The following is a 25,329-nucleotide window of genomic DNA, read 5'->3' as shown; positions in this document are numbered from 1 at the left end:
CTATCCCAAACCCCACCCGAGAGGACTGGGAGGCGACCCTGTCCGGCTGCTGCACCCTCCAGGCCCAATGGGCCTTAACGCAGCGTGCCCGGGCTGCGGCAACCGCCAATGGGGTGCCTGACTAGGCATCCCCACCTAGTGGTTGTAAGGGCGTGACCCTTCAGGTCACGGACCCAAACACCTCTCTCTATAATTAATAAATGTTTTTACCACCACCACCACCATCGTTGCTCACATGTTCCTTGCTTACGGCGGCTTTGGCTTCGTGGGCGTGCACCTCCTCATCTTGGCGCTCCTGTCTCATTATCTCGGCACCTCAAGCTCGCATATGCCAGCGCACTATCGCAGATCTTCATTTAGTCGCCGCTTGCGCTCGAGTTCGCGACGACGTTCGCGAAATTTTTCCGGGCACAGATCCATCTTCTCTGCCGCGGTAGCGAGCGACTGAGCGACGGCACGCTCACAAGCCACGCGCATCGTGAGGCTGATGTCATAAAAGCGCATGGCTTCACTCTTCGCCGGGCTACTAGGTTGCGCCGGGTGTCCCAGAAGTAACTAGCGCCATAAAACTGTGCTGTTTCCTAACAGCCCCTAGGCGCATTTCCCTCGTGGAAGTCGTCGCCCCGAAATTTACCCGGAGCTCTCCACTACGGCATTGCTTTCACTATCTCTTCTTTCACTCCCACCTCCATGCCTCCCATCGCGGCGTGGTTGAACCCTTTTTTTTTCATGTAAGCCTCCTGCAGATCATAGGTGGCCTGTGTGAGCGGCACGTTGATACATTCACTTCTATCCGATCAGATGCAAGCCATCACGCCATTTTTCAGTCCTCCTTATGTTAGGGGCACCACACCAGGACAAGGGGCAGCAGGGGGCTCACAAACTTTCGAATCCGCATGCGACAAATTGATAACTGATCCCCTCTTGCTAGTTCTACACATATTTTCTCGTCATTTGTGAGCGGCTTAAGCATGCATGCATACTGCACATCCGCATACTTCAGGATGAATGCACATCCTGCGAGCCGGAACGGAAGTGACAAGCAAAACTTCTTGGCTATGATTCAGCAGAGTGGACCGATTCAGTGCCGATGAAATGCGAAAGTTTGCAACTATTGCTGCATTAGGCACCTTTCGCGCGAAAAAAGAAACGGCGTCATTGCAGCGTCTGCGTCTTAGCACGTAGCGACCGAAACTCTCGCGTTCATCTGATAATAATATTGGTTTTAGGGAAAGGAAACGGCGTAGTGTCTGTCTCATATATTGTTGGACCTGAACCGCCCGTAAGGAAAGGGATAAAGGAGGGAGTGAAAGAAGAAAGGAAGAAAGAGGTGCCGTAGTGGAGGGCTCCGCAATAATTTCGACCACCTGGGGATCTTTAACGTGCACTGACATCGCAAAGCACACGGGCGCGTTAGCGTTTTGCCTCCATAAAAACGCAGACGCCGCGGTCTGGTTCGAACGTGGGAACTCCGGATCAGTAGCCGAGCTTCCTAACCACTGAGCCACCGCGGTGGGTTGTGTTTATCTGAAAGTTTCCCATTTCCTTTCCCCGAAAATCAATTTTCATTTTTTTCGCGTTCATCTGAAAAAAAAATGAAAATTGTTTTTTGGGGAAAGGAAATGGCGCAGCATCTCTCGCATGTCGGCGGACACCTCAACCGCGCCGTAAGGGAAGAGATGAAGGAGGGAGTGAAGGAAGAAAGAGATGTAGTGGAGGGCTCCGGAATAATTTCGACCACCTGGGGGCCTTTAAAGTGCACTCACATCGCACAGCTCACGGGTGCCTTAACGTTTCGCCTCCATGGAAACGCAGCGGCCGCGGTGGGGTTCGAACCCGCGGGAACTCCGGATCAGTAACCGAGCGCCCTCACCACTGAGCCACCGCGGCGGGTGCGAAGAAATCAGAATGCTGTGAGTAGTGGAGTGGACGTGTCCCGAGTACATGCCCTGTGGGTTTACGTTGCTCCTGGTGGGCCCGGTGCATCTGAAAAACTGAAATTAGGTTTTTAAGGTGAAGGAAGGCGCTGTAACTGCCTCACTTCTCGATGGAATACCACAATTACCTCAGGGGTTGCGTTGGCGAAATTTTGGAAACGTTTAACCCCTCGACCGTCCAGATCTTCTGGACGCCAGGGCACATCTCAACGACGGGCACTGACGTGGCCAACTTAGCTGCTCGAGCTCTCCTCCTCCAAGCATCTGGTACGCAGCCTCTCTTACACAGCTATCAACCCTTCCCCCTTACTAAGCTACGCAGAAATTATGGTGTACTACAAGATCTCAAGAAGGAAATGTTCTCTTGCTCACAAAACCCTTATCAAATCTGAAGAGCACATAATGAGGTGACAACAAACAAATTGCCAAATCCATGCTTAATGAGTAAATAGTATCCAGACACATACGATTCGCTCTGCCCCTTCTGTGGAGCAGGCCGCCGCGGTGGCTCAGTGGTTATGGCGCTCGGCTGGTGGCCCACAAGACGCGGGCTCGATCCCGGCCGCGGCGGTCGAATTTCGACGGAGGCGAAATTTTAGAGGCCCGTGCATTGTGCGATGTCAGTGCACGTTAAAAAGCCCCAGGTGGTCGAAATTCTTCGGAGCCCTTCACTACGGCGTCCCTCATAGTCTGAGTCGCTTTGGGACGTTAAACCCCCATAAACCATAAACTAAACCTTCTGTGGAGCAGTTGGCACACTCTTTCGCAAAGTTTGGGAATGGCAAGAAAACCCTGGCTTGAACAGCGATTCCGATCCGACATCTGAGCGCTGGGAGGCAACCCTTCATAGCCATAGTCCGGTCGACCAGAAATCGTTTTTTGAGAGGGTCCGAATTATGATGGCGACCAATGGGTTCTTTTACCGAACCCACACAGTATTTGTGCTCTTAATAAATGTTTCTCCTCCTCCCTCCTCCACCGCGCTGTGAGCGAAGGGATATAGGGGGAAATGAAAGAGCGAGAGAGGGGCCGAGTGGAGTTCTCCGGGTTAATTGCGACCACCAGGGGTTCTTCAACTTTCAAACATATCGCACAACCCCCGAGCGCCTGCGTTCCGCCTCCAGCGAACCCCTGCCGACGCGATCGAGATGAACCCCAGGAAGTGGCAAACGTGCATTGCGCTGATGTTCACAGCGGGAAGTATCGCAGCGCAAATAGAACACCGGCAACGTCCGCACATGCTGCCCCAAGGGTTTCTTTCTCGGAGCCGAGGACGTGCGTCGGCGTCGTTGGGCGCGGCGCGCGCAACAAACCAACAAGCACACAAAAAGGAAAGACGAGCGTCGCGGAATCGCTCGCGTTTCGTCACAGGTTTGTTATCGTCTCTCCCTCGCCCCAGTCCGCGAGGCGCCCGTGGTGTGGGTGTGCACTCGCCAGTAGGGAGGCAGTGAGCCGACCGCTGCGGACGTCCGCTGTCGCGTGTTTGGAACAGGCAGGCCAGCAGCAGCCACGCTGCGTGTTTCGAGCGTCGCCAGCAGTCTCTTCGCGGGAAACTGCGCCACGATGGGGCCCAGCCTGGTCGCACGTGTTTCCGTGGTCTTGTTCGTTGCGGCGTCGGCCTTAGGCAACTCTAGTACGGGTGAGCTTTTCACGGAGTCTTGTTTGCGCGCTTTCATATTTTCGCGCCGTTCAGGCTGTGCAATGCGATGGTGTCCTAGCGGTCTGTTTACAGAGGTGGCGTTCCATATCATTGGTTTCTTGCTCCTCCGTACCAGCACATCCGTGCAGCTGTCAACCAAATTTATTTTTTTTTCGATTTGAATGAATTAATAATTCAGTTCATTTATTCAGGAAAGGAATTAACTGTGTTCGGCCCCTTTAGGCGATATCCATGAGAACTATTAATCAAGCTTTTAATTCGAAAAAGGCTCCGCTTGACCTCTTTGCACCGGAGTTCAATCTGCGCCTTTGGCAATTGATTTTTTTCTGAACAGCCCTTGTGGACGCAGTTCAAAGCAACCGCGGCTGGTTTCATCTTTGAGTTGATGTATACCCGCAGGAAGCGAGGTTTTCAGGGGGGGGGGGATACTAAACAAAGGTCACCGATAAAATATATTCATACCAGCAGCGACTCCTCCGGATTTAGTGTGCCTTCACATGGAAGGGTTCGTCGTGCGCCTATTATAGTATACAATGTGCGTGATGTGAACAAGAGATGTTAGGAAGTTCGAGCTTGAGCGTGCGTCGGCAGGGTAATGTCATCTTCAGCCACTGCAATGAGAGAGAAAACAAACACTTCATTTGCCGCTTTTGTGTCAGCCGCTAATTTCGTAGCATGCTTGCCGCAACGAGGGCCTTCCAGTTTCAGCTGCTCCGAGGCGAGCCAAGCACTCCATGAACTATGGTGAGGGTAGGAGTGAGGTGGTGGTTGTATGGCTGATGGGCATTCAAAGAGACTGTGAAGAGGTTGGCGTAGGGCTCTGGGCAGTTGGGACATGAAGGTGCTGCCCGATTACGGTAAACATGAACTAGCTGGCGAATAAAGGATGTTAAGCTGAATTTCGCGTAGGAGACGAATGAACGATGAGAAGAGTGCGGTGTTGGGCGATCGTACGTTTTGTTCATTTTCTCGAAGGTTGTCGCAGTGTATGTTGATTTGCTTCCGATTTTGAAGGGCCTCCACTCCGGACAACGGGTATAGCCAGCAGATCACATGTGCCCGGTGTAAAGTTTCGCCGGATGGGTGACCTGTCAGCTCGTTCCCTGTAAGCCCGGCATGATCAGGAGCCAGTCTAATCCAAACTGGGGTGGTCGAGAGTTAAGTCAGTGCGTCCATCATCTCTTCGCGAAGATAAGATGGGAGGTTGTCAGTCTGAGTGGCTCTGATAGCTGCTTGAGAATGGCAATGCACGGTTATCCGCGTGGTTTGGGGGTCAACTTCACGGCGTCCTGCAGACCAGCTACTACTGGGAGGATTTCTAGAGCGGAGGTTAACGAGCCGGGGGAGAACGGAACCGAAGCCTGTGTGATGATGGTTTGGGAAAGGGTGACGATCATACATGCTGCTGTGCCCCCTTGGTAGTGCGTGCAGCGCCGATGTAAACGAGAGTATGGTCCGGAGGAAGTGGATGGTAAGCTTGTGCCGTACGTCGGCCCTCATGACTGCAGATGTGGTCCAGGTTACATGGGGGCTATGCGAAGATTTAGATTTCTGAGGGGGGGGGGGGGGGGGGGTCTATGCAGGGGACACAATATCCGATTGAAACAAGCGTTTTCAAAAACTTTGGGGGAGACTTAAGCTTACCTCTAGAGCGTTACGCGATAGCGTTCCTTGTAGGCGTATAGAGGCAACGTGAACGGCTCGCAACAAAAGGGACAGAGGTTCTATTCCAGAACTTGGCCAACCAATTCTTCTTTTAAGCGAAATTGCTTGGCTCTCACGTCACAACCTTGTCGATCATTCATAATTTTCCTGTCACAGCGCCGACAAACGCCGGGTTTTCCACATATCGGGACTATATAACGGCATATATCGCATAACGCATAAATATACTGTCTTAAGGCTAGCTTCGAAGATATGCTTTTAGTCTGCAGCACAGGCGTACACTTCAGTCATTAACCCCACGCCTCCCAATCACCAGTAGCAAATGATTCGCTCAGCTTCCACTCATGTCAATCTTACGGTCGATAGAAGCGCTCTAGAGTGGCCGTGGTGGTGCATACGAAGTCAGTATCTAGGAAACGATCGTTACGCACGGTAGGAGAGGGAGAGGTTATCCAACGGTGGCGCGAGGCACGACCAGTTAGCATGACTTTTACGCGCGGCGCGACCGCAAGGGGGCAGCACAGTGCTGGAAACGTTTTTTTGTGGTTTTTTTTTGTGTGTGTCGCTCGTTCTGATGGCACTTCCATGGGCACGCCTGCATAGGCTCTTGATTTCGGTGCATGTATGAAGTTCGCCTGCTTGAAACGACTCTTCTTGGTTGACATCCCTTTATATCTCTGCCCACATTCGGGGCTATAATTCGACTCGATGCCGCATTAGTGACCGCTTAATTGGTGGTTCAACGGCTCTCTTCTCAGCGCATAGCTGCATTCGAGTAACTTTGAGGTTTATGGGAAATTGCTATTATAGCGGTGTTTGTTGAAAGCAGTTAATGCGAGCGATGTGTAACATGCATTCAGTGGGGTACGACAACACCAGCGCGGCGCAATATGTCTCGCGACCTGCAAAGGTCGCCTGTGTCGTCGACCACACCCTGAAGACAGTCCCATATACGAACTTCCAAAACCGTAGAAGCAGAGGAGACCGACGTCGTTCTCGCAATGGCCTCTAGCTGCGCGGAAGACAAGACCCACGTGATCTCAGACTCCCAAGCGGCATGTCGAAACTGCGCAAATGGCCGAATGTCAGCAAACGCACGCAGTATTTTAACAACGCGAAAACGCCAACTTCCTGAAACAGCACTCATCTGGACACCAGGCCACGAGTCTCTAAGCAGTAATTAGCGCGCGCACGCCGTGGCCCGAGGTCCTAACACTCAGCGGCCCCGCATCCGGTCCCACAACAGTACAGTGAGATCTTGCCACAAGCTAAATCGGCGAATCCACCCTCCCATCACACAAGAAGCTGACGCAGGAAGCAGCCGTAGTTTGGAGGCAGCTACAGACAAATACATACCCACACCTCAGCCTCTTACACATACGCCTCACATGCAGGGAACATCCCACACTCTGTCACACTATACGGACTTGCCAAATCATGCAGGCTGACCCGAAAATCAGACCCTTAGCCTGAGCAGTGGGAGGAGGTACTGTCCAGTTCAAGCCTCGAGGATCAAACACAGCTGGTTCACCAGGCGCAGCAAGCAGCTAAGGCCGTAGGAACCCTATCTAAGGGCCCCTCCCAGATCGGGGGGCGCGAAGCTTGTTAATAAAATGTTTATCACCACCGCCGCACCACTATATAAGCTGATATAAACTGAGTGTAGCTCAACCTCCTTTCTGTATAGACGCCCGCGCACTGCGCCACGCAGCCGCCCGCACTAAAACGTACCAACACCAAAACATTAGGGACCTACTCAGAGAGTGAAAAACGGGGGAAGGAAAGGCTTAATGGGCACGTGGCTGCGGAAACTGGCGGCGTGACGTCACGCTCCCTCCAGTTTTTTTTTTCCTCCATGTGCATAACCGCAGGGAGGCTACCACCGGAAACATCCTGAAGATAGTTTCCGTGGAGGGAACAAATTATGGGACGAGCGAGGAACGCGCAACCGGAGGGTGGATGCCACGGGGAAGAGTGTGCTAACAGCGAATCCAAAGAATAGTATGGCAAGAGCGGTGGAATGTAGCACGGTCCCTCTGCGACGGCTGCTGCGAAACGCGCCGCTTAAAGGCTATAAGAAGTCTCGTGACTGTCACTATTACGAACCCGAACACGTGCACGCGAAGAGCCTGGCTGGGAACCCGTAATTAAAAGCGATACATTTTACAAAAGTGAAACTGTCGCAGTAGTATCGACCTCCTCTTAGAGCTAAAAGCTGTACATGAAGAGGCATTTGTAATTTAATGATGTAGAAAACTTAATTCGGAACCGCTGGAGATACTAAGAACCTTCATTTAGAACCTTCATAAGAACCTTCATTTAGAATGCTGCAAAGCGTCAAACGAAATCTCAATTCTCGAAACTTTCGTAGAGGTAGCTTTCTTCTTCTTTTGTAGCGATAGCTACATTACGGTAGCATTTCGTGCCTTCAGCGTGGCGGCGCCGGGACGGTGGCTGCGCTGCCACCCTGTGGCTGCGTCGCCACGCAGTCACGTGTTTGGTCACGTGGTGCGGAGCAGCTGCCGGCGGCGCGGCGCTGTGGCCGATCACGTTGATGGTCACGCGACCAATTTCCACTCGGCCAGCTGTAGCTATCGCGTCACTCCAGTTTTAACCAAAGCTAGACCACCGCCAATTTATGTATTTTTTAGTTACACACCCGCCGTGGTGGGTCAGTGACTTTGGTGTTCGGCTGATGAGCTCAAGATCGCGGGTTCGATCCTGGCCACAGCGGTCGTATTTCGATTGAGGTGGAATACAAAAGCGCCCGTGTTCTCCGCGATGTTAGCGCACGTTAAAGAACACTGCTTTGCCCTCCAGTTCGGCGTCCCTCAGCCCGTGTGTCGCCTCGCCGGGACCTTAAACCCCACAACAGAAGAGAGAGAGAAAGACAAAGGCAGGGAGGTTAACTAGGCAGCGTCCGGTATGCTACCCTACACGTGGGAAGGGGAACGGAGGGAGAGATAGAAAGGGGAGAGAACAAAGGGAGATGATCACTTTTCCACATGTCCGTTGGCCGTTACAACAGAAACTTTTATTGCATTTGGCATCAAGAGGGAAAAAATACGGCTTCTCGAATGCTACCAAAATGTTTTCCCTTAACCGCCACAACATGTGCAAGTGTTTTTTGAACCAATCGTTCGCGTTATCTCAACCAGTTTGTATGCAGACGTATTTTTATCTACGTGTTGCCTCTTCCGCGTGTTTTTTTTTTTTTCGTTCGCCTGGGGACATACTTCAGCTTCCTACGATTTCGCACAACTCGACAGGACACCATGGCACATCGACCACTCACATCCCAGCGTTCCACGACAAGCAGCCGCTGCGGCGCGTCTGCTACTTCACCCTGCCGCCCTCCGTGACTCTGGGCAACGCGACGGCGGACCTGTGCACGCACCTCGTCTGCGGGTTCGCCGCCGTGCGCAACGGCAGCCTGGTGCCTGAGCGACCGGAGGACGCCTCCGAGTACGACCGCCTGGTGGCTCTCAAGCTGGCCAACCCGGCGCTCAAGGTGATGCTATCCTTGGGAGCCAACGGCAAAGATGGAGTCTTCAGCGCCGTCATCACAACGAAAGCCCGAAGGCGCAGGTGCGTGCATATGCTCCGCGATTGCCTTTTGTGCGGACAACCTGCAGTGAAGTTCGCCGTGTCGATCACAGCAGTAGAGTTATAGCATGGCGTGATCCGCGCTCTGCTACCGTGATCCTTTCCTTTCCCGCGGGCACCACTGACATAGTGACACGTGACCATGTACGCGTTGATTGGTCCCGACACGGCAAGCGTGCACGCAGATGACGGGCACGTCATCTGCGTGCCCGTCACAGAGATGGCGCCTCGCGGAAGCGGTTCACGGTAGCGGATAGCGCTATGCTTTTGGCGCACCCGTAGTAACCCGTACCCAGTGCTTAAAGACTGACGCCATCGAAGGGGGTCTCTAGTGATTTGTGCACAGGTGGAGAGGGAAATAAAGAGGGAGAGAGAGAAAGCTGTTTGTGGTTTGTGGGGGTTTGACGACTCAAAGCGACTCACACTTTGAGAGACGCCGCAGTGAAGGGCTCCAGAAATTTGGACCATCTGGGGTTCTTTAACGTGCGCTGACATCGCACAGTACACGGGCCTCTAGAATTTCGCCTCCATCGAAATGCAACCCGCGCGGTCGAGATCGAAGCGGCGGCTTTCGGGTAAGCAGCCGAGCGCCATAACCACTGAGCCACCGCGGCGGCGTTCTAGCGGTGACTATAGCATAGCATGGTAGGTGGGGGGGTCTGAGACACTCCGCGGCCCCTCCTGACTTTAAGCACTGCCCGCACCGCTTTTCAAGCCACCTGCCTGCGCTAATGGGCATGCATGAGCTTCCGCGCTTTATTTAAGGCACACGTGGGATGCATCATCTAACTGGGCTACGTCGAGAGAAGCTGCAGGCAAGGAATGTCGTTAGTCAAGCCTCTCATAGTTTAGAGTCGCCTTTGTAGCGGCCCAAGCGGGTGACGGGAGCAGACGTTAGGGTTCCCAGTGGAACAATTTCAGCGCCACCTGGGCACTGCTGGTTGTATATGCCACGCTGCCAATAACAGCGCCACAATGATGGCTACCATGAGCCATAGTGCGTCCAATGCGACACAAAGGCATCTCCCATAGATCTCCAGTTATAACCTTTATCTGTGCAAGCCCCGGCTACTGTATGCCCGCAAATTTCCTAATTTCATCTCCGCGCCGTAGCAAACCACCGCTTAACTGTTCTCCGCTTACAAGTCCGGCCGAAATACCGTAATTCAAACGCCGTGCAGCCAATTCGAGACATCTACATGCCGTGTAGCGCTACTGTTTACCACGTAAGTGCGCACGCGATGATTGTCCTTTACGTGACAGGTGTGTGCGCAGCTGGCCAGCGCCTGGCACCATCTCGCTCCCCCAAGGAGATCGATCTGCGCATGCGCAGTGCAGACTGCGCGCTGTGCGGTGCAGCGATATCGGTATGCGCTATACTGAACATCGCTAAATGTATCTACTATATAGACTTGTAGCATAGCGCGCGCCGTCAGTCCTACAACAAAGCCTTGATGGAAGAAATGAAGCGCACTCGGGACCAAAATCAAACCAAAAATCTTGTTTCGACACCCTACTCAGCCAACTAGATAGGTTTCGGATGCCTATCCCATCCGTAAGAATGAGCACACCTGTGTTGCCGACCCCATGGTGGTTCTGCATGAACAGGAGTTTTCTTATCTTGACGCGCCTGCGTGAATACTTATCCTGATGCGCTTGCGTGACGGCTTTTGTTTTGTTTGTGGTTTCTTTTTCTCTTTCTGCGTTTTTTTGAATAAACGTCCAGTTGCGAGTAAGCGCTTGTGTTCTTTGGTCTTCCTTGTCTGTTTTCCTAAGCGCGCTTTATTTTTTCCGTGATGCTATACCAACTAGCTCAAATGTCGATTCTACTTCAACAAAGCCTTCCGTGTAATTCTCGCCAAAACTGGCTGTGGGCGTTGGCAGGGTCTTTGCGATGCCGTTTAGGACCTCATTTGGCGTAAAGCGAGTATCCCATGATCTCACCAGTGGCCTTCACATACAAGTGTGGAAAGAAATTCTAGTTTATTAATCTTTGCAAGTCGGTAATGTATCAGCTTGAAAAGTTTGGTGCTCTTAATGGCTGAGTACAAGCGGTGCAATTTGAGTCCAACATCAGGAACTAGACTCTGTTTTCTCTCATTTTCTTCTCTCTCACGATGATCGTTTTGGCAGTAGCAGGCTTGAAGTTAATTTGCTGTACAGCCAAAGCCTTTTTCGCATAAGCATCTGCCAGGACTGCAAGACAAGACTTTTATTTTTCTTCCGAACAGTTGGAAATGTCCAATATAGAGAAGAACACAACCAGGTGACACGGCCCCGAGTTGTACAAGCTAATCTCTGCCTTTTTTAGGGCAACGACGGGATACTGTACGTAGACTCCGTAGTATACGATGCCCCTTTCAGATTTGTGTAGCCTACTTGAAGCGCTGCATTCGCCTCCCTAACTTCTCACCGGTCTATTTTGTTTCCATCGGCCGCAGCTAAGATGCTTAAGACAGACGATAGTAGCTGCCGCAGCCGACACCCATTTCTTCCCTTCCGTTTCTGTTTATTTTTAATAAAACCACTACCACCGCATTCTCTTTGCAAGCAACTTCATATCCCTTTTCGGTAGCCACGCAACCAGCGCTTCTGTTGGGTTAATCGGGCTGCCACACTTGTCATGCATATTGATACCGCCATTTCCTGTGTACGCCAAAGCACGTGCTGATGAGTACAAAGCATAAGCTGAGTCTTGTAGGTCAGCGCACAAACAGCCCGAAATAGAGGGCACGCAGGTATCGCTGGCTTCCAGCAGCTTATTTATTTGCAGTTTCAGGGCGTAGTAAGCGCGGAAATATGGGACACAGCTAGCCCAAGAAGCCTCAGTTCTGAGCATGAGCATAAGAGAATGGAGACAGCACATGCTCTGTACTTGTACGAGTGGGTCCGAACATTGACAGTTGCTGCCGTGCAGTTTCGAAGTAGAATTTTGATGCGCATCTGTTTTGTGAGCAAACACGTATATAGTTCATCGCTGTGCAGCAGTGTTATGAAATATCAAACAGCAAACATAAAGGGAAAGCCGACTTTGTTTTTTTACTCGTCTGTTCTGAGTTCACAATGTGTTCACAGTATTTTAAAGCCATTATTTCACAAGTGCTTTCTAGCATTGTTCTCATTGTTCATTGTTATCTGTACTTTCGAATGACATGTGCCGTCTGCGAATCGTTGGCGAGGACATTTTCTTGGGCGTTTTCGGCACCGATCTTGCATTTCATTATCGGGCCTGAATCGCACTACAATTCCAGCTTCGATATCGAAGAGACTTCGATAGAACGCAGCATCCCAGTGAGGCCACGTAAACCGCCCAATTGAGAGCTGCGTTCAGTGTAGTAAATAGCAAAAAAAAAAGGGTTGAGGCGTCTGGTCCATTCTTCTTTATTGTCTCTTTTGTACAATATTTAATAACGCAGGTGTAAGGCCCGTGATTTCATGCGCGTACCCGTTCCGAAGGGTACGTGTAGGCAGAAATTATGGACAAGGGCATTTTTTCAACGGGATGTTGTTTATGAGCGCAATTTTTCGCATATCGTAAGATTACACTACAAACGTCAATAGGGGGGGGGGGGGGGGGGCATCTCCGGATGTATTGATTGTCATAGTGCAAAGACAAAATCCCATTGGTTTTAATGGTAGTCTTAACGATTAATTGGTGCGAGCACAGGACAAACTTTAAAAGCAAGCTTTTATTTATTTACTTTATTTATTTTGCAGGTACTGCCAGCCTTATTATCACGCCTTAGGCAGGAGTGGACAATACAGATCAACAAATTCAAAAACAGCAAAATCGGCAAACAAGATACAGGACGCTGAATGATAAATCAGAACAAATAAACACGAGATACTACTTACAACATGAATGTCATTTTGATGGGGGAGGCACATGTCACTTGGGATTTATGTGGAAGGGCGCAGAGGAATGACTAAACCCTTGTGCAGTCGACTGTGTCGGCGGATTACGCATTCCAATCGCAAATAGTGCGCGGAAAAAAGGAATTTTTAGATGCGTTAGTCCTGCACGAAAAATCTAGGACTTTTTTGGCGTGATACGAGCGCGTAGAGCGGCTGTTAGCTGGTAGAATGTATAAACTTTTGTCTGTTTCCAACTGGTTATTATAGAGTAAATAGAAAAGTTTCATCCTATCCCGGTAACGTCTCAATGTGAGACTTTCGAGTTCTGCAGCTTTTATAAGTAATGAATGTGCGCCAGCGGTATGAGTTAAATATTGACCATAGCTGATTTTCTGTGAACTTGCTCAAATTTGGTAATATTAGATTGTGTATGTGGATCCCAGACAATCGCGGCATACTCTAGGACATGCCGGATAAATGTTTTGTAGGCCAAAATTTTAATTTCAGGAAGGTTACACCGTTCCTATCAATACGTTCATAACAGTACCTTACATTATTCCACAATTGCCTCACGATTAAAAATGTCTAAGAAACATTTCCTTGATAAGTGTTCGAAGATGTGTTTGCAGCGAGTGCAAGAGGAGAAGGGTAAGGAAGGAGCGCGCCCGGCACAAATTACTCTTCGTCGCCGCCGATGTCGTCAGTGTAAAAACGAGTTTTTCTTTCTTTTTTTATCGCTTTACCGCACCGGGAACGTGCTCGCGGACACAGGATCCGCGCGGTGCACGTAACTGTCAAACCATGTGACGCGAAGCAAGTCGCTTCTCTGCTGTAATGCCACAGCAGCGGAGTGTTTCCACATGTGTGCAGCGAGCACGAATGAGATGCCAAAGGCCCTCAGACTATAAACTTCATGTCAGTCTCGTAAAACGAGCGAAGAGATAGAGAGAGACAATAGAGACGGAGAAGGAAGGGGGAAGGGCAACATTGATGTCTGTAAACAAGGACCCCACTCGAAGCCAGCGTTTTTATTCCGGGTTGAGGGAGGGGGGGGGGGGGGGGGGGCAAATAAATTGACGCACTGAGGCATATTTGCACATGATAGCATACGCAATCAAGCATGTGTGCACGACATAATGTGAGAACAATAAATGTGGCCAGACAAGGACGCAACACACACTGCACAAACAAACGCATTTCGAGTTCTTCGACTGTCCACTTTCTTGTGCCGCGCCACTGATGCTGTTTTGCCACGTTGATCGTTTAGAAATATATACTATAAACTATAGCCTAAACTTTCATTTCGTAATGGAGTAGTTACACAGCATGTCCAAGGCCACCGTCCAGCTGGACATGCGCAGTGACAAGTCTGTAGAGGTCCACGGCAATAGCGCTGAAATTATTGTGTACAGAAGCAGCGTTTTTAAACTGTGCTTACCCGTCAAGCAGCGCGTTTGAGAAGTGCAGAAGTGTGTATACTCTCGTCTCTAATGTAGATGCTATAGAAGCCTGAGCTTTTTTGGGTAAAAATATAACCCTCAGGAAGGGGGCATTTCATGAAGCATTTCTTACTAACAGAAAAGCTGAGGCAGGCTTGGTATTTCCGTACACAGTAATTCGATCGCGTAGGCGCTGGACTGAGAGGTGGTGTTTTTTTTTTCTCTTTTGTAAGCTCCCGCTGACTAAGAGACAATAGGGGATATTGCGTTGCGCCTTTCGAAACAACAGAGTGGAATTTAAGGCGTCTGCAATCGCCCACACCGCGCAGAGACACCCTAAATCGAGATGCAGCTGACCCTGCACTCTTGACCCAGCCACCTCCCCCACGAGACAAGCACATCTTGTCGAGCTCCGGAAAAAAGGTTTCCGGGCATGTAACAACCGCAGCGGCCGCCGGCGTCAGATGCTGTCCTCTCACGGTGTACCTTTTCTCCAACAGACTTCTTGACTCCGCCGTAGCACTACTGCGGCAGCACGGGTTTGACGGTCTGGACATCGACTGGGAATTTCCGGGTCAGGGCGCCCCTCCAGATCAGGACCGGAAGAACTTCGACCTCTTTCTCAAGGTGACTCTCGCTGTTTTGTAGCGATAGCTACATTACGCACCCGCCGCGGTGGCTCAGTGGTTAGGACGCTCGACTACTGATCCGGAGTTCCCGGGTTCGAACCCGACCGCGGCGGCTGCGTTTTTATGGAGGAAAAACGCTAAGGCGCCCGTGTGCTGTGCGATGTCAGTGCACGTTAAAGATCCCCAGGTGGTCGAAATTATTCCGGAGCCCTCCACTACGGCACCTATTCTTCCTTTCTTCTTTCACTCCCTCCTTATCCCTTCCTTTACGGCGCGGTTCAGGTGTCCAAAAATATGAGACAGATACTGCGCCATTTCCTTTCCCCAAAAACCAATTACATTACGGTAGCATTTCGAGCCTTCAACGTGGCGGTGGCGCGTGACCGTGGCGGCGCCGACACGTGGTTGGTCACGTAACCAGTCACGTGGTGCGGAGCAGCTGCTGCTGCCGGCGGCGCGCCGGCGAAACCGAGACGCAACAGCCGTGCGCATGCGCCGTGTTAAGTGGGACGAAGATGAAGAAGGAACACCCAGCGAAACGGAGCTGCGAAAGACTGACTTTGCAATTCAACTGAGCAAGTTCCACTCGGCCAGCGGTAGCTATCGCGTCACTCCAGGTTTAACCAGAGCTAAACCACCACCATTTTTTCTCAATGCTTCCCGGAGATTCGGAACGTCTGCCTCGTCTCCGACAACGAGTCTTCGTTGGCATACTCTGGTCGCCAACTAGCGAATTCCCAATGCATATTATGTCGATGCGCAGGCGGCCCGAAACTCGGCATGATTTTTCAGTTAAACGCTCATATCCAAGTCTGTGTGCGCTAGCTCTTAATTTCCAGTTGTCAGAAGGCCCGCCTTGTAAACTAATAATTTGCGAGCAGTAGTAATGGCGTCAAAGGCCAAACCAAAGTGGGTCGAGAACTCGAACCCTAGTTGCGTCAAGTTGCGTGGGGTGTGCAAAACGGAACCGTTCAACCGCCGATAGCCTGCATGCTGCAAAAACTGGAAGTGTACCGCCACGGTAGGCGGTGCTGGCCAATACCACCACTCCAGTACCGCTAGTTGGTATAGGAAGGAAGCGATTTAGGAACGGGTGACACGGGCAGAGATTTTTTTATCGACGTTCACGCTAGCTTTCGCTAAATTTTTCGAGTTGCGCAAGCGTAAACACTAAAATTTTTGTGCTCTCAACAAAGATTGCGTTTTTCAGGAAGCCCGCGAAGCCTTCAGGACCGAGCCAAGATCGACTCGCCGGAACGAGCTCCTGCTGTCAGTAGCAGTGCCGGGCACCGCGGAGCTCATAAACGACGGCTACGACGCCAGCGTGGTCTCGCGGTAAGCTTTTTCATCAAAGGGAGTTGAGTTGAAAGTCCTTTATTAGGTAAGGAAGGCGCATGACCATGAGATGGGATAACGAGAAGTATACATAGTCTGCAGTTTTCACGGTCGTCAGTCATTTTGCACACTGCTCTGATCAGGCCACTAAGGGCGCCATATCTTGCAAAATCAAATGGAAATGCCACGGATTATACGTGTGGTAAATCCGCAGTCGCGGCTGGTAGGGGCTGAACACAATAGTTGGAATTGGTGAAATACGCTTGCTTACGTTGTTATGCGCGTGAATATTAACGGAAGGAATTCGTGAAGGCGGGGAAGGATGGCACAGCAGCTCAACAGTAAAGCAGGCCACGCGAAATAGTCATACTGGGAAGGGCCTTCGCCTCGCTTCCTTTCATTTTGCATGTGCACAACTTTTATTTCGCATTTTCCCGAATGTACTACAATCACTCTGCTCTTTCGTTACCGACGGCTGACTGCCTCTTTCGTTCAACTCTCCGTTTCTCCAATTCTGACAACTCATGCTCACGGCATTCGCTCTAGCGGGACTTCGCCTTCGTGAAGGTCGGATGGCCACGACAAAGAAAAGTGCTATCGCATGTGTTTCAAATTGTGTTTAATTCTTGTTCAAATCTGACGTTCCTTGTTTCGTAGTCTGCGTATCAGTTTTCCTTAATCTTTATTCAGAAATACTCCGCGTTGTCCAAGGGTGGGATAGTAGGAGGAAAAGGGGGTTACAAATTACAAAAGAACAAGCCCTCATTGGTACAACGCTCTTGTTTTCAAAACAGTGTTTTACTCCGTTACGGTTCACGAAAAAAAAAGAGTTCTATTCTTTTATCGAGCGTTCCACCTTTCTTTGTTGGTTTCTTTTCTTTAATGCAGGTACACCGATTTTATCAATCTTATGTCCTATGACTACCACATGTACCAGCCTTATCTGCCGTTCACGGGGCACAACAGCCCCCTCTTGAAACGCAATGTGGAGAAGAGTATTTTCGCTACCCTTCATGTGGTAAGTTGAACTCTCCCGTTCTATGCGATATTGTTGACTCCTATTGGTCATGACTCGTCAGAATGAAAACAACTTGGACATGAGCAAGAAAACGTTTCAAAGAAACATGTTCACAGCATAAAGCCATTGACCAATAGACAGCGAAACCACGGGTATTATAAGTGTATTCGTCGACCCTGGTGGCACAGCGTGCCGCCTTAGGGTAAATATGTTAATTCTTTACACAAAAAAAAATATTTGGTGCAATCACATAACAGATCTTGCGTAAAGAAAGAGGTATGTCAAAGGCAGACAGACACACAGAACAGGGAACAGGGCACCGCAGTGCCTGTGTCCTTTCGTTCTTGTCCTGCGCATGCTCTCTGCTTGTTTCAAGATGAGAGACCGTCAAGCGAAAGCGCCCGCACCGGTCCTTACATGTATCTTGATCTCTTGGTCAAGTCTCTCTGCTCATCCCTCCATGGCTTGCTGCTTCCGTGGATAGAGGGATGAGCCTATTGGAAATCGAGCCTTTGCTGTCGCAGGCCTGGTCCGCCGAGTACTGGGTGCAACGGGGCGCCGACCGCTCAAGGCTGAACGTGGGACTGGCAGTGTATGGGCGCACCTTCACGCTGCTGCGGCCCGAGTCGCACGGCTTCGACGCGCCGGCCACGGGCGTAGGGCCCGGGGGCGGCGGCTCCGTGGACTACGTATGGGTACGCTACCACGCGAAATCCTTTCTTTGAGCACGCTATATCCGCCTTTAATTGCCTTCCATAACTTCCCTCTCTGGAATATCTTGAGAGATCCTACCACTGGTCAGTTTGTAATGGCTTTGGTATAGGCATGTATGAAGGTCACGGGGCCAGGGCGACAGCTAGATAACACGTTGTCGATGATGTCAGGACGGCGCGAAAAGAACAAGGACGAGAGAGCCACAAGAACACAACAGGACAGGCGCCAACTTACAACTGAGGTTTATTCGCCCAAACCCTTAAGCCTTGACTCCATGTACGCGAAAACTCACGCGAACGCAAAGGCGACGGCGGCGGCGACGGCTGGTGTTCGCTCCGTCGATTGTGGGCAACCTCCATGCAAGCGAAGGCGGCAGGCGACGCGAACCCGCGACGTGCGCAGCGGACTCCGTGCTTTGCGCACTCAAGCTTAGAAACACGCCCGTAACCTGTACTCTCTCTTAAAATTTTGTGAGTGTGCCTCATAGCCAGGGCCAAAGGAATATTTCCTCTACGGCAGCGGTGTAGCGGCAGTGGAGATAGCCAACGGCGTGCTTGCGGAGACGAAGTCACATCACGGGGGAGGGGTGCTTTCGTTCGGTGCCTGTGCACTTCGGCTTAGTAAAAACACTCCCATAAACTGTCACCGCGATCTGATTGTAAGTGAGCAAACTATAATTTACCAGTGAGAATGCGCGCCGCGAGTGTTTCTGCGCGGTTGGAGCGCAGCGGCACGGTGGATCGAGCGCCGGTACCCGCGGCTCGACACGCATCTCTCCCTGCAGTACGCCCGCTCTCGTAGCCCGCTCCAAATGCTGTTAGCCCTCCGCACCCAACAAGTATATTGTTTTAATTATTTACATCATGCGGGTCTGCCTCTCAGCTACAAAAGCAAATATTTTCTCGGCGGTGGCGATGACCAAGACGACGTTCTGGTTTCGCGAGATGTACCCGTGAGAAACCGTGGACAAACCGGAAACGGCTTTGAGGGGCTCTGATTGGCCAGTCGCGTGGGGGACTTCCGGGCGACGAGCGAAATTTTCTGTGGGTGCAGATCCGAGCGACACGGAAAGCGACACATGCATTTTGCTTCGCGCGACGGCGTCGCTCGTCGCTTGCCGCCGTCGCCTTCGCGTTCGCGTGAGTTTTCGCGTACATGGAGTCCAGGCTTTACTGAGCGATGCTCGATCCCGTCACCTTCAGGATGCATCCTGAAACTTGGCTGGCGTGACGAGTAACATACGGCGCTAACGGAGGAAGACAGCATGAAAGGCACTCAGACAAGATCTACACAGTCAGGCTCTCTTCGTCCTCCCTCGTGTGCGACATATTATATCGCCCAAAAATGAATAAATAAAGCAAACACGAAGCGTTCTGCTTGTCTCCTTTTCACGCTGCCCTCGTCTTTTCGCGCCATATTTGCGCTTTGCACAGGGATGACGCCCTGGATGAACTCCAGCACTTCCGCGTACAGTGCACGAAATGCGTCCGCACCCTTTGATCCCTGCTCACGTGCCTCCCTTTACAATTTGCACGCATTCACTTTTTGTGGTGATTACTTACCGACAGCGCGCACGTCCGGCATGGAAGAGCGCTGGCGCAAGTGAAAAACTGGAGTTCAACCGAAGCTCCCACGTGTGGAAGGTGATTGGGTCCAACTGTTCGCTTGTTAAATTCTTGTTCTCGTGTAAATAGCGCGACGGACAACGTGCAGACACCTTCGCTGTCATTGATAGAACCGTGTGCGTCTCAGTTTGCCCAATTTGGATGGTTCCAGTTCAGCGGACGTGACGTGACGTGGCCAGCTAACCGACCTCGTAAGCCTGGCCTCTCTTGAACAGGCGGCGCGTGCGTAGTTTTTATTTGCGAGCAACGCATGCGTGATCGGCTTCAGTGTTTTCTTTTTCTTTTTCGTCCTCTCCTTGTTTGCACTCTTATTGCCTTAATGTGAATAGAGCGTATTTAGCAAAAACGGGATAGTTTGCTATTTATTAGTGGAAGGTAGCAGTGCTTCAAACCGGGTGCTTCAAACTGTGGACTGCACCGCGGCGCCTATTCAAGGCAAACAGGCGACGTCAGAGAAAAGGTGGTAAAACAAGAATTCCAGCCACGGCCGCTGTTTAGGACACCTATGTGTTTGGATTTTTCTGCGAGTTAAGATCTGCACGCAAAAAGAGCAAAGAAAATGATGAGGGGTGGAAAGGGCGTGGTTCAAGCTTTATATATACAGGTCATAAGCCATAAGCCACTCAAACTCCAAGCCAACTTTTTTTTTTATGAAGTAGAACTATGAGTAAATACGTACAATAAAGGGTAAAATTCACGACGTTGTAACCAATACAAAACTTGAAGATCCTCCGAAGCTTGCCGTATTCGCTTTGTCTGCCCCCACTGCAGAAGGCAACATAAGAGTAACCTGGGTCCGTTTGCTTGAACGATATTATTAGAGGAGTAAATTTGTTCCACAGTGGTAAAGAGAAAAGTTCTAGATTTATTTTGGCTGGCGTTTTCGCAGCATGGGAAAATTGGGCTCCAGTATTCAAAAACAGCCCTTCTGGTTTGTACGAATGTCAGATGCAGTGACCAGTTTATAGACAATTTGCTAGAATGACGTCGTCGCGGCCGCGAAAAACAATGGTTAATTGGAGGTCATCGGTAGAATGCAGTCGGCATCTTGTGCAGAATAAAGTCAGCTGATGACGCGACGGTGGCGACTACGATGATTTTGATGGTGGTGGACACATAACTGTAGCCTGATAACTGCGTGGTGTGGTCGAAATTAAAAAGAAGAAAGCATAGCGCAGTGCCTGTTTCTTCATCGTACAGCGCACAGCCAGCAGAGAATTCGTCGGGAAGCGAGTGGCTCGCGCTTCAAAGAATGGCGCTGTGTTCCACGCCGCGGAAACGCCAGGCTGGCGGCACAGAGAAATCTTAGGCCTAGTGCTCATGTTACTCCCGGAGTAATTTTACTCCGCCACCAAGTTGTTCCGATAAACGCTTTCGGGTCGACGTCCTGCGGTAGGGACTCGCTCTTCCTACCAATCTAAGAATCTCAATTACTTAGCGCCCATCACGTATAAGTATTGACCACCTTTGTACTCTGGTTTTGCTTACAGGTGTTTCACATTGCATCAAGACGTCCTTGAAGCCAATAGCAAGCTAGGTAAAGGAATTTGTGTGCGTCAGTAGCACGAACAGGCATGTTATCTTGATACAACGACGCAGTTCTCACTTTGGTTCTTAGCAGATTAAAGTAGCGGATTTCCTTGTTTGCTTTCTTTCTAGTTAAGCTTTCCATTGAGCTGAACCGCTGATGTGGCGTATCTTTCTTATTACTCTTTTTTTTTCACTTTACCTAGTCACTGAGTTTCAGCTTTTTTGCCTCGGTGTTGGCGACGGCCCAGACCTCGGCACTGGCGGACAAGTTATTACACGTTGATGATGACAATTCATGAATGTTTCCATTCTTGTGTTGTGTATGCCAATCGCGTTCAGAGCTCCCGGTCTGTGCGCTGTAGAAGGCAGCATTTCAAGCTATACCACTCACCCACTAGGTATATGTCAGTAGCGACGTTTCTGTGCTCGACCACGGTCGACCCAGGCGCCTCATAGACCACTCTGTTGATTTACCACGTAAATGCTCATTAACCGACCATATTTAACCCAAGAGCGACTGCAATGGAACATCATAACAGGAGTTTTATTTTCATTTTTGTTTAAGAGCGTGTCGTGTTGTGAACAGCCCTTGGAGGGGGGGGGGGGGTGTAGGAGGAGAAACCTCTCTAGCTGATCGCCACCTGTCCCTGACCGCCATGCCATCTTTTGCGGCTATGTGCTATGACGTAAGATTTTAGAAGCATGTTCAGCAGCTCGCGCTTAACTGTAACATAATTCAACTTTTCTCATTTACCTTAGCATAACAGTAACTTAACCCATAACATAGAAGCCCGTGTGCTGAGCGATGTCAGTACAAGTTAAAGAACCTCAGGTAGTCAAAATTATTCAGAGCCCTCCACTACAGCGTCCCTTATAGCCTGAGTCTATTTGGAACGTTAAACCATTTAAACCTCATAAACCAAACCATCGCAATTTTGCACGTTTATTTCTTCTTTGGCGGTTTTGTTACACGGCGACATTTTCGGGGCGGGTGAGTGTGGATGAGGACGTCTGCTAAGCAGTCCTGCCATGGCGCATACGACACGTGCTGTTCGCTGTCAACATAAAAGTCGTTCAACCAGGAGGAAAAGTGTAAACAAATATCCACATGCAGGTCTGCCAGTTTCTGAAGGGGGGTGCGACGTCTGTGTTCGACGACGAGAGCCAGGTGCCGTATGCCTACCAGAACCTCACCTGGGTCGGTTACGACGACGTCGCCAGCATCCGCTCCAAGGTAAAACGGCCGGACACAGTTGGCAGGTTTTCAAATTTGTCGACGCGGCTGGGTACAATAGCTTATTCGCGCGTAACAGCGCAGTTAGTCCGTAGTTGAGTTTTTAAGTCTCATATTTCAATTTGCATGTTGGTAACGGCGTAATGGCCACTCCGTTTGCGGAGTGATACTGTCCCGTTTTCCGCTTTACGACCGACGTTGACTTTGGATCGCGTTCACGTGCACATGAGCCCACGAGTGAGTTATTGGTTCCAACGCAGAATGTATTAAGTTAGGTGACGCTTGCGCCCGAACAAACTGTTTTGAGAATCCTGCCCCAAAAATTAATGCTTGCCCTTTATGAAGCGTTGCAACAAGCTCGTCGTCTCACCGCTCACGTGAAGTTTCGCACTCTTCCAGAATATGCCGGATTAGCAAAGCCTTCCTCTCGTAATATCGGCTGAGCCAATCACGATCCTTCGAGAGATTCCGTTCTGTACACGGACATATCTGGCACCATCAGCGACGTCTGAGAAACAGACTGCAGCGCTCACGTCTGTCGAGTTCCTTTGTTTGTTGTTAGCTGCGTTGCAGCAACTCTCATTTTACAGCAAAAGTTGCAACAGCCTTGTACAAGCCTTTCAGTACTAGTAATTAATTTAGGGTGTACAACGATAGCCTTCTGATGCGTAACGCGCGAATGAGGTATCCACTGACCCGGGCAGCCAGTTATGCGCCTTTCCTTTCGTCAAAACCAACCAAGGGTCTAGGTAGTTTAGACTGCGAATAAGACAACACTGGGACCTTAACTATTTACCTCGTGCAAGCGGGCTCTGGAGTCCGTGAAGCGTGCCCGGAACGCGATCGAACCGAAGACAGCAATCCGAAGAAGGTCGAGCGTATACGTGAACGTACAGACGCCAAAACTTGCCTGTGAAACATCCAACCGGGGCAGTCGCCTATGAAGTTTCAAAATGGGCTTGGTAGTGGTAAAAAACTTTATTTAGAATGGATGACTGGGCCACTCCACTCAGTGATCTAGACCTCTCGACCGCTAATGGCAATCAGCTTTCGCGGTTTAATAAGCTTAGATCGAATAATTTTTTTGTATAATCTTTCGGCAAGCAGTGCCTGATTAAGTAGAGCGGCCCCAAGACTCCCAGAGAAGCTTGCGCTGATCAGAGCAAAGCGGACCCTTAATTCCCTCGACCCTGACCTTCGCCTTTGTGTCCTAGCTACTGCCTGTGTCAGAGCTGGCCTTTAATAGACGTTTTTAGCACACCGGAGACGTACAAGCGGAGACGTTTAGCTGACCCCTCCTGCGCATGCGTAGTGGCATTGTTGGGGCCAGGGGGAACCACTGTGCGTGCGCAGGAGGGGTCCGGTAAACCGGCATACGTCTCCGGTGTGCTAAAAACGTCTAGTATTCTTTTTTCCTGCGTTGCAGGTTGTATGGACCATGGCCCGGGGATATGGCGGTGTAATGACCTTTGCGCTCAACTACGACGATGGCGACAACGTGTGCGGTCACGGCTCGTTCCCCATCCACACCATGATCCGCAACATGCTCCAGACCTCATGATCTGGCCGAGCGCTGGCCCTCGTGCGAGAACACATGTGGCAACGTTCCTCTCTCGACGCTGTGACGACCGCAGATGCGCGCCAGCGTGTGGGGAGTAAACAGCACGCTGACCACCTGGAGAGCGGCTGTATAGAGCGGCGCTCGATCGCATCAGTCATCGATGGAAATGCTCGAGCAATACCATCGCATCGGAAACGAAAACAATTCGCGGAGACGTATTTGCAATCGCGTCTACGTGAAGCTAAAATCTGTGATGTGTCTTATCATAACGAAATCATTTTACTATAAATGCAGCGTTTTTTACCTTTTTAACACCCGCATACATTTTGATGAGGGTATATGCACGCCATTGTGGCACTGGTGGGTAAGGATTTTTAAAAACTCCTCCTTTATGAAAACTTTTGTTATCCCCAGTGATTCAATGTAACAAGTGCATACATAATTCATCAATTACCAATGTGTTAACAACCAATCAATTAAATATTTCTTTTCTGCACACGTCTGCGTGGGCGTTAACTCAAAACATGTCACTATGCCTACATAGTGCACGTGTGTTGTGCCTGGTGCCGCGAGACTCCGTAGAAAACCCTGCAGCCCTCGGCACTGTCCTGAATCACACTGTTTTCTGGAGAATGGCTCAGCATAAATGGTAGAAACACCTCAAGACTGCTGCAAAAACTACACATTCTCATTAAGAGGAAGCTTTGGAAGGCCTGTTTTTTCTGTTCATATATACAGAAAACATACTCTTTCATTCAGGAACTACCGTAAAAATTTCCATAAAATTTGAGTGGCATTCTATTAACAGATGCAAACGAAACCAAACTAGTGGCCCGGTAGCACGGCATACCCCTCATATGCAAGGTGTCAAGTTCAAAACCCAGTACCACAACGAAATAACTTCTCTAATGTATGCAAGTGCCCTCCATACAGAATCCAGACTTTCACAGAAGCGTAATGCTCGGGAAAGGTGCCACATGGTCTCCTCGAAGGTTTTGCAAGCCCTCAATTAATTTTTTTTTTTTCAGCTGCCAAAAATCTTAACATTTCAGGCTTGAATTACAATTTTTTCAAGCCTGTGCAACCTTTTGAAAAAAGATGTCAAACTCTGCATGAACTTCATGTGTCAGAACATTTGAATTGGACAATACTGAGATATATTACATTGCAAATAAATTTAAGCTAGTTACAGCATTTTTGTCACTCTTATCTCTGAGGTAGTGGGCATTTTGGAAAAGCAAAGCTGCAGACAATTATTCATCATTACTATACAGTAGTAATCCGTATCGAACCTAACACCACACTTAAACACTTTCAGCAGCATCTACTTAACCTGTTGGCTTTTCAAGCAATGTTGTGCTGCCTTCTACTCCCTAATCTTTCATATCCACAAGTGTTGGTCACAGCTCTAAAGGGGTAACCGCATGAACTGATGTTTCTCATGACACGGTGTATGATGGTGATAGTTGTTGCCGTCTCCTTCTGCTGGTACACCCACACGAACCTAGGAGACTTGGCAGT

At 50.0% G+C, this 25,329-nt stretch overlaps 1 protein-coding gene across 1 annotated transcript; it reads left to right on the top strand.

Moving 5' to 3' along the window:
* The first annotated feature begins 3,368 nt into the window (after positions 1-3,368).
* LOC144125984 (acidic mammalian chitinase-like) lies at positions 3,369-24,310 on the top strand. Its single transcript, XM_077659832.1, has 8 exons — positions 3,369-3,576; positions 8,532-8,850; positions 14,663-14,789; positions 16,002-16,126; positions 17,015-17,144; positions 17,669-17,839; positions 22,128-22,247; positions 23,674-24,310. The coding sequence occupies exons 1-8, from the start codon at positions 3,501-3,503 to the stop codon at positions 23,806-23,808; spliced, it is 1,203 nt and encodes a 400-aa protein (XP_077515958.1). The 5' UTR covers positions 3,369-3,500; the 3' UTR covers positions 23,809-24,310.
* Positions 24,311-25,329: the final 1,019 nt, after the last annotated feature.

Source organism: Amblyomma americanum, chromosome 3, assembly GCF_052857255.1.
Source record: "Amblyomma americanum isolate KBUSLIRL-KWMA chromosome 3, ASM5285725v1, whole genome shotgun sequence".
In the NCBI taxonomy this organism is placed as follows: Eukaryota; Metazoa; Arthropoda; class Arachnida; order Ixodida; family Ixodidae; genus Amblyomma; species Amblyomma americanum.
Note: the sequence above shows the minus strand (reverse complement) of the source record. Positions and strands in the feature narration are given on the sequence as shown.

Excerpts from the sequence above, each read along its gene's own strand:
- LOC144125984 (XM_077659832.1), top strand. The coding sequence starts at position 3,501 with ATGGGGCCCAGCCTGGTCGCACGTGTTTCCGTGGTCTTGTTCGTTGCG. Across the intron at positions 14,790-16,001 it reads ACTTCGACCTCTTTCTCAAG|GAAGCCCGCGAAGCCTTCAG; the intron begins GTGACTCTCGCT and ends TGCGTTTTTCAG. Across the intron at positions 16,127-17,014 it reads GACGCCAGCGTGGTCTCGCG|GTACACCGATTTTATCAATC; the intron begins GTAAGCTTTTTC and ends TCTTTAATGCAG.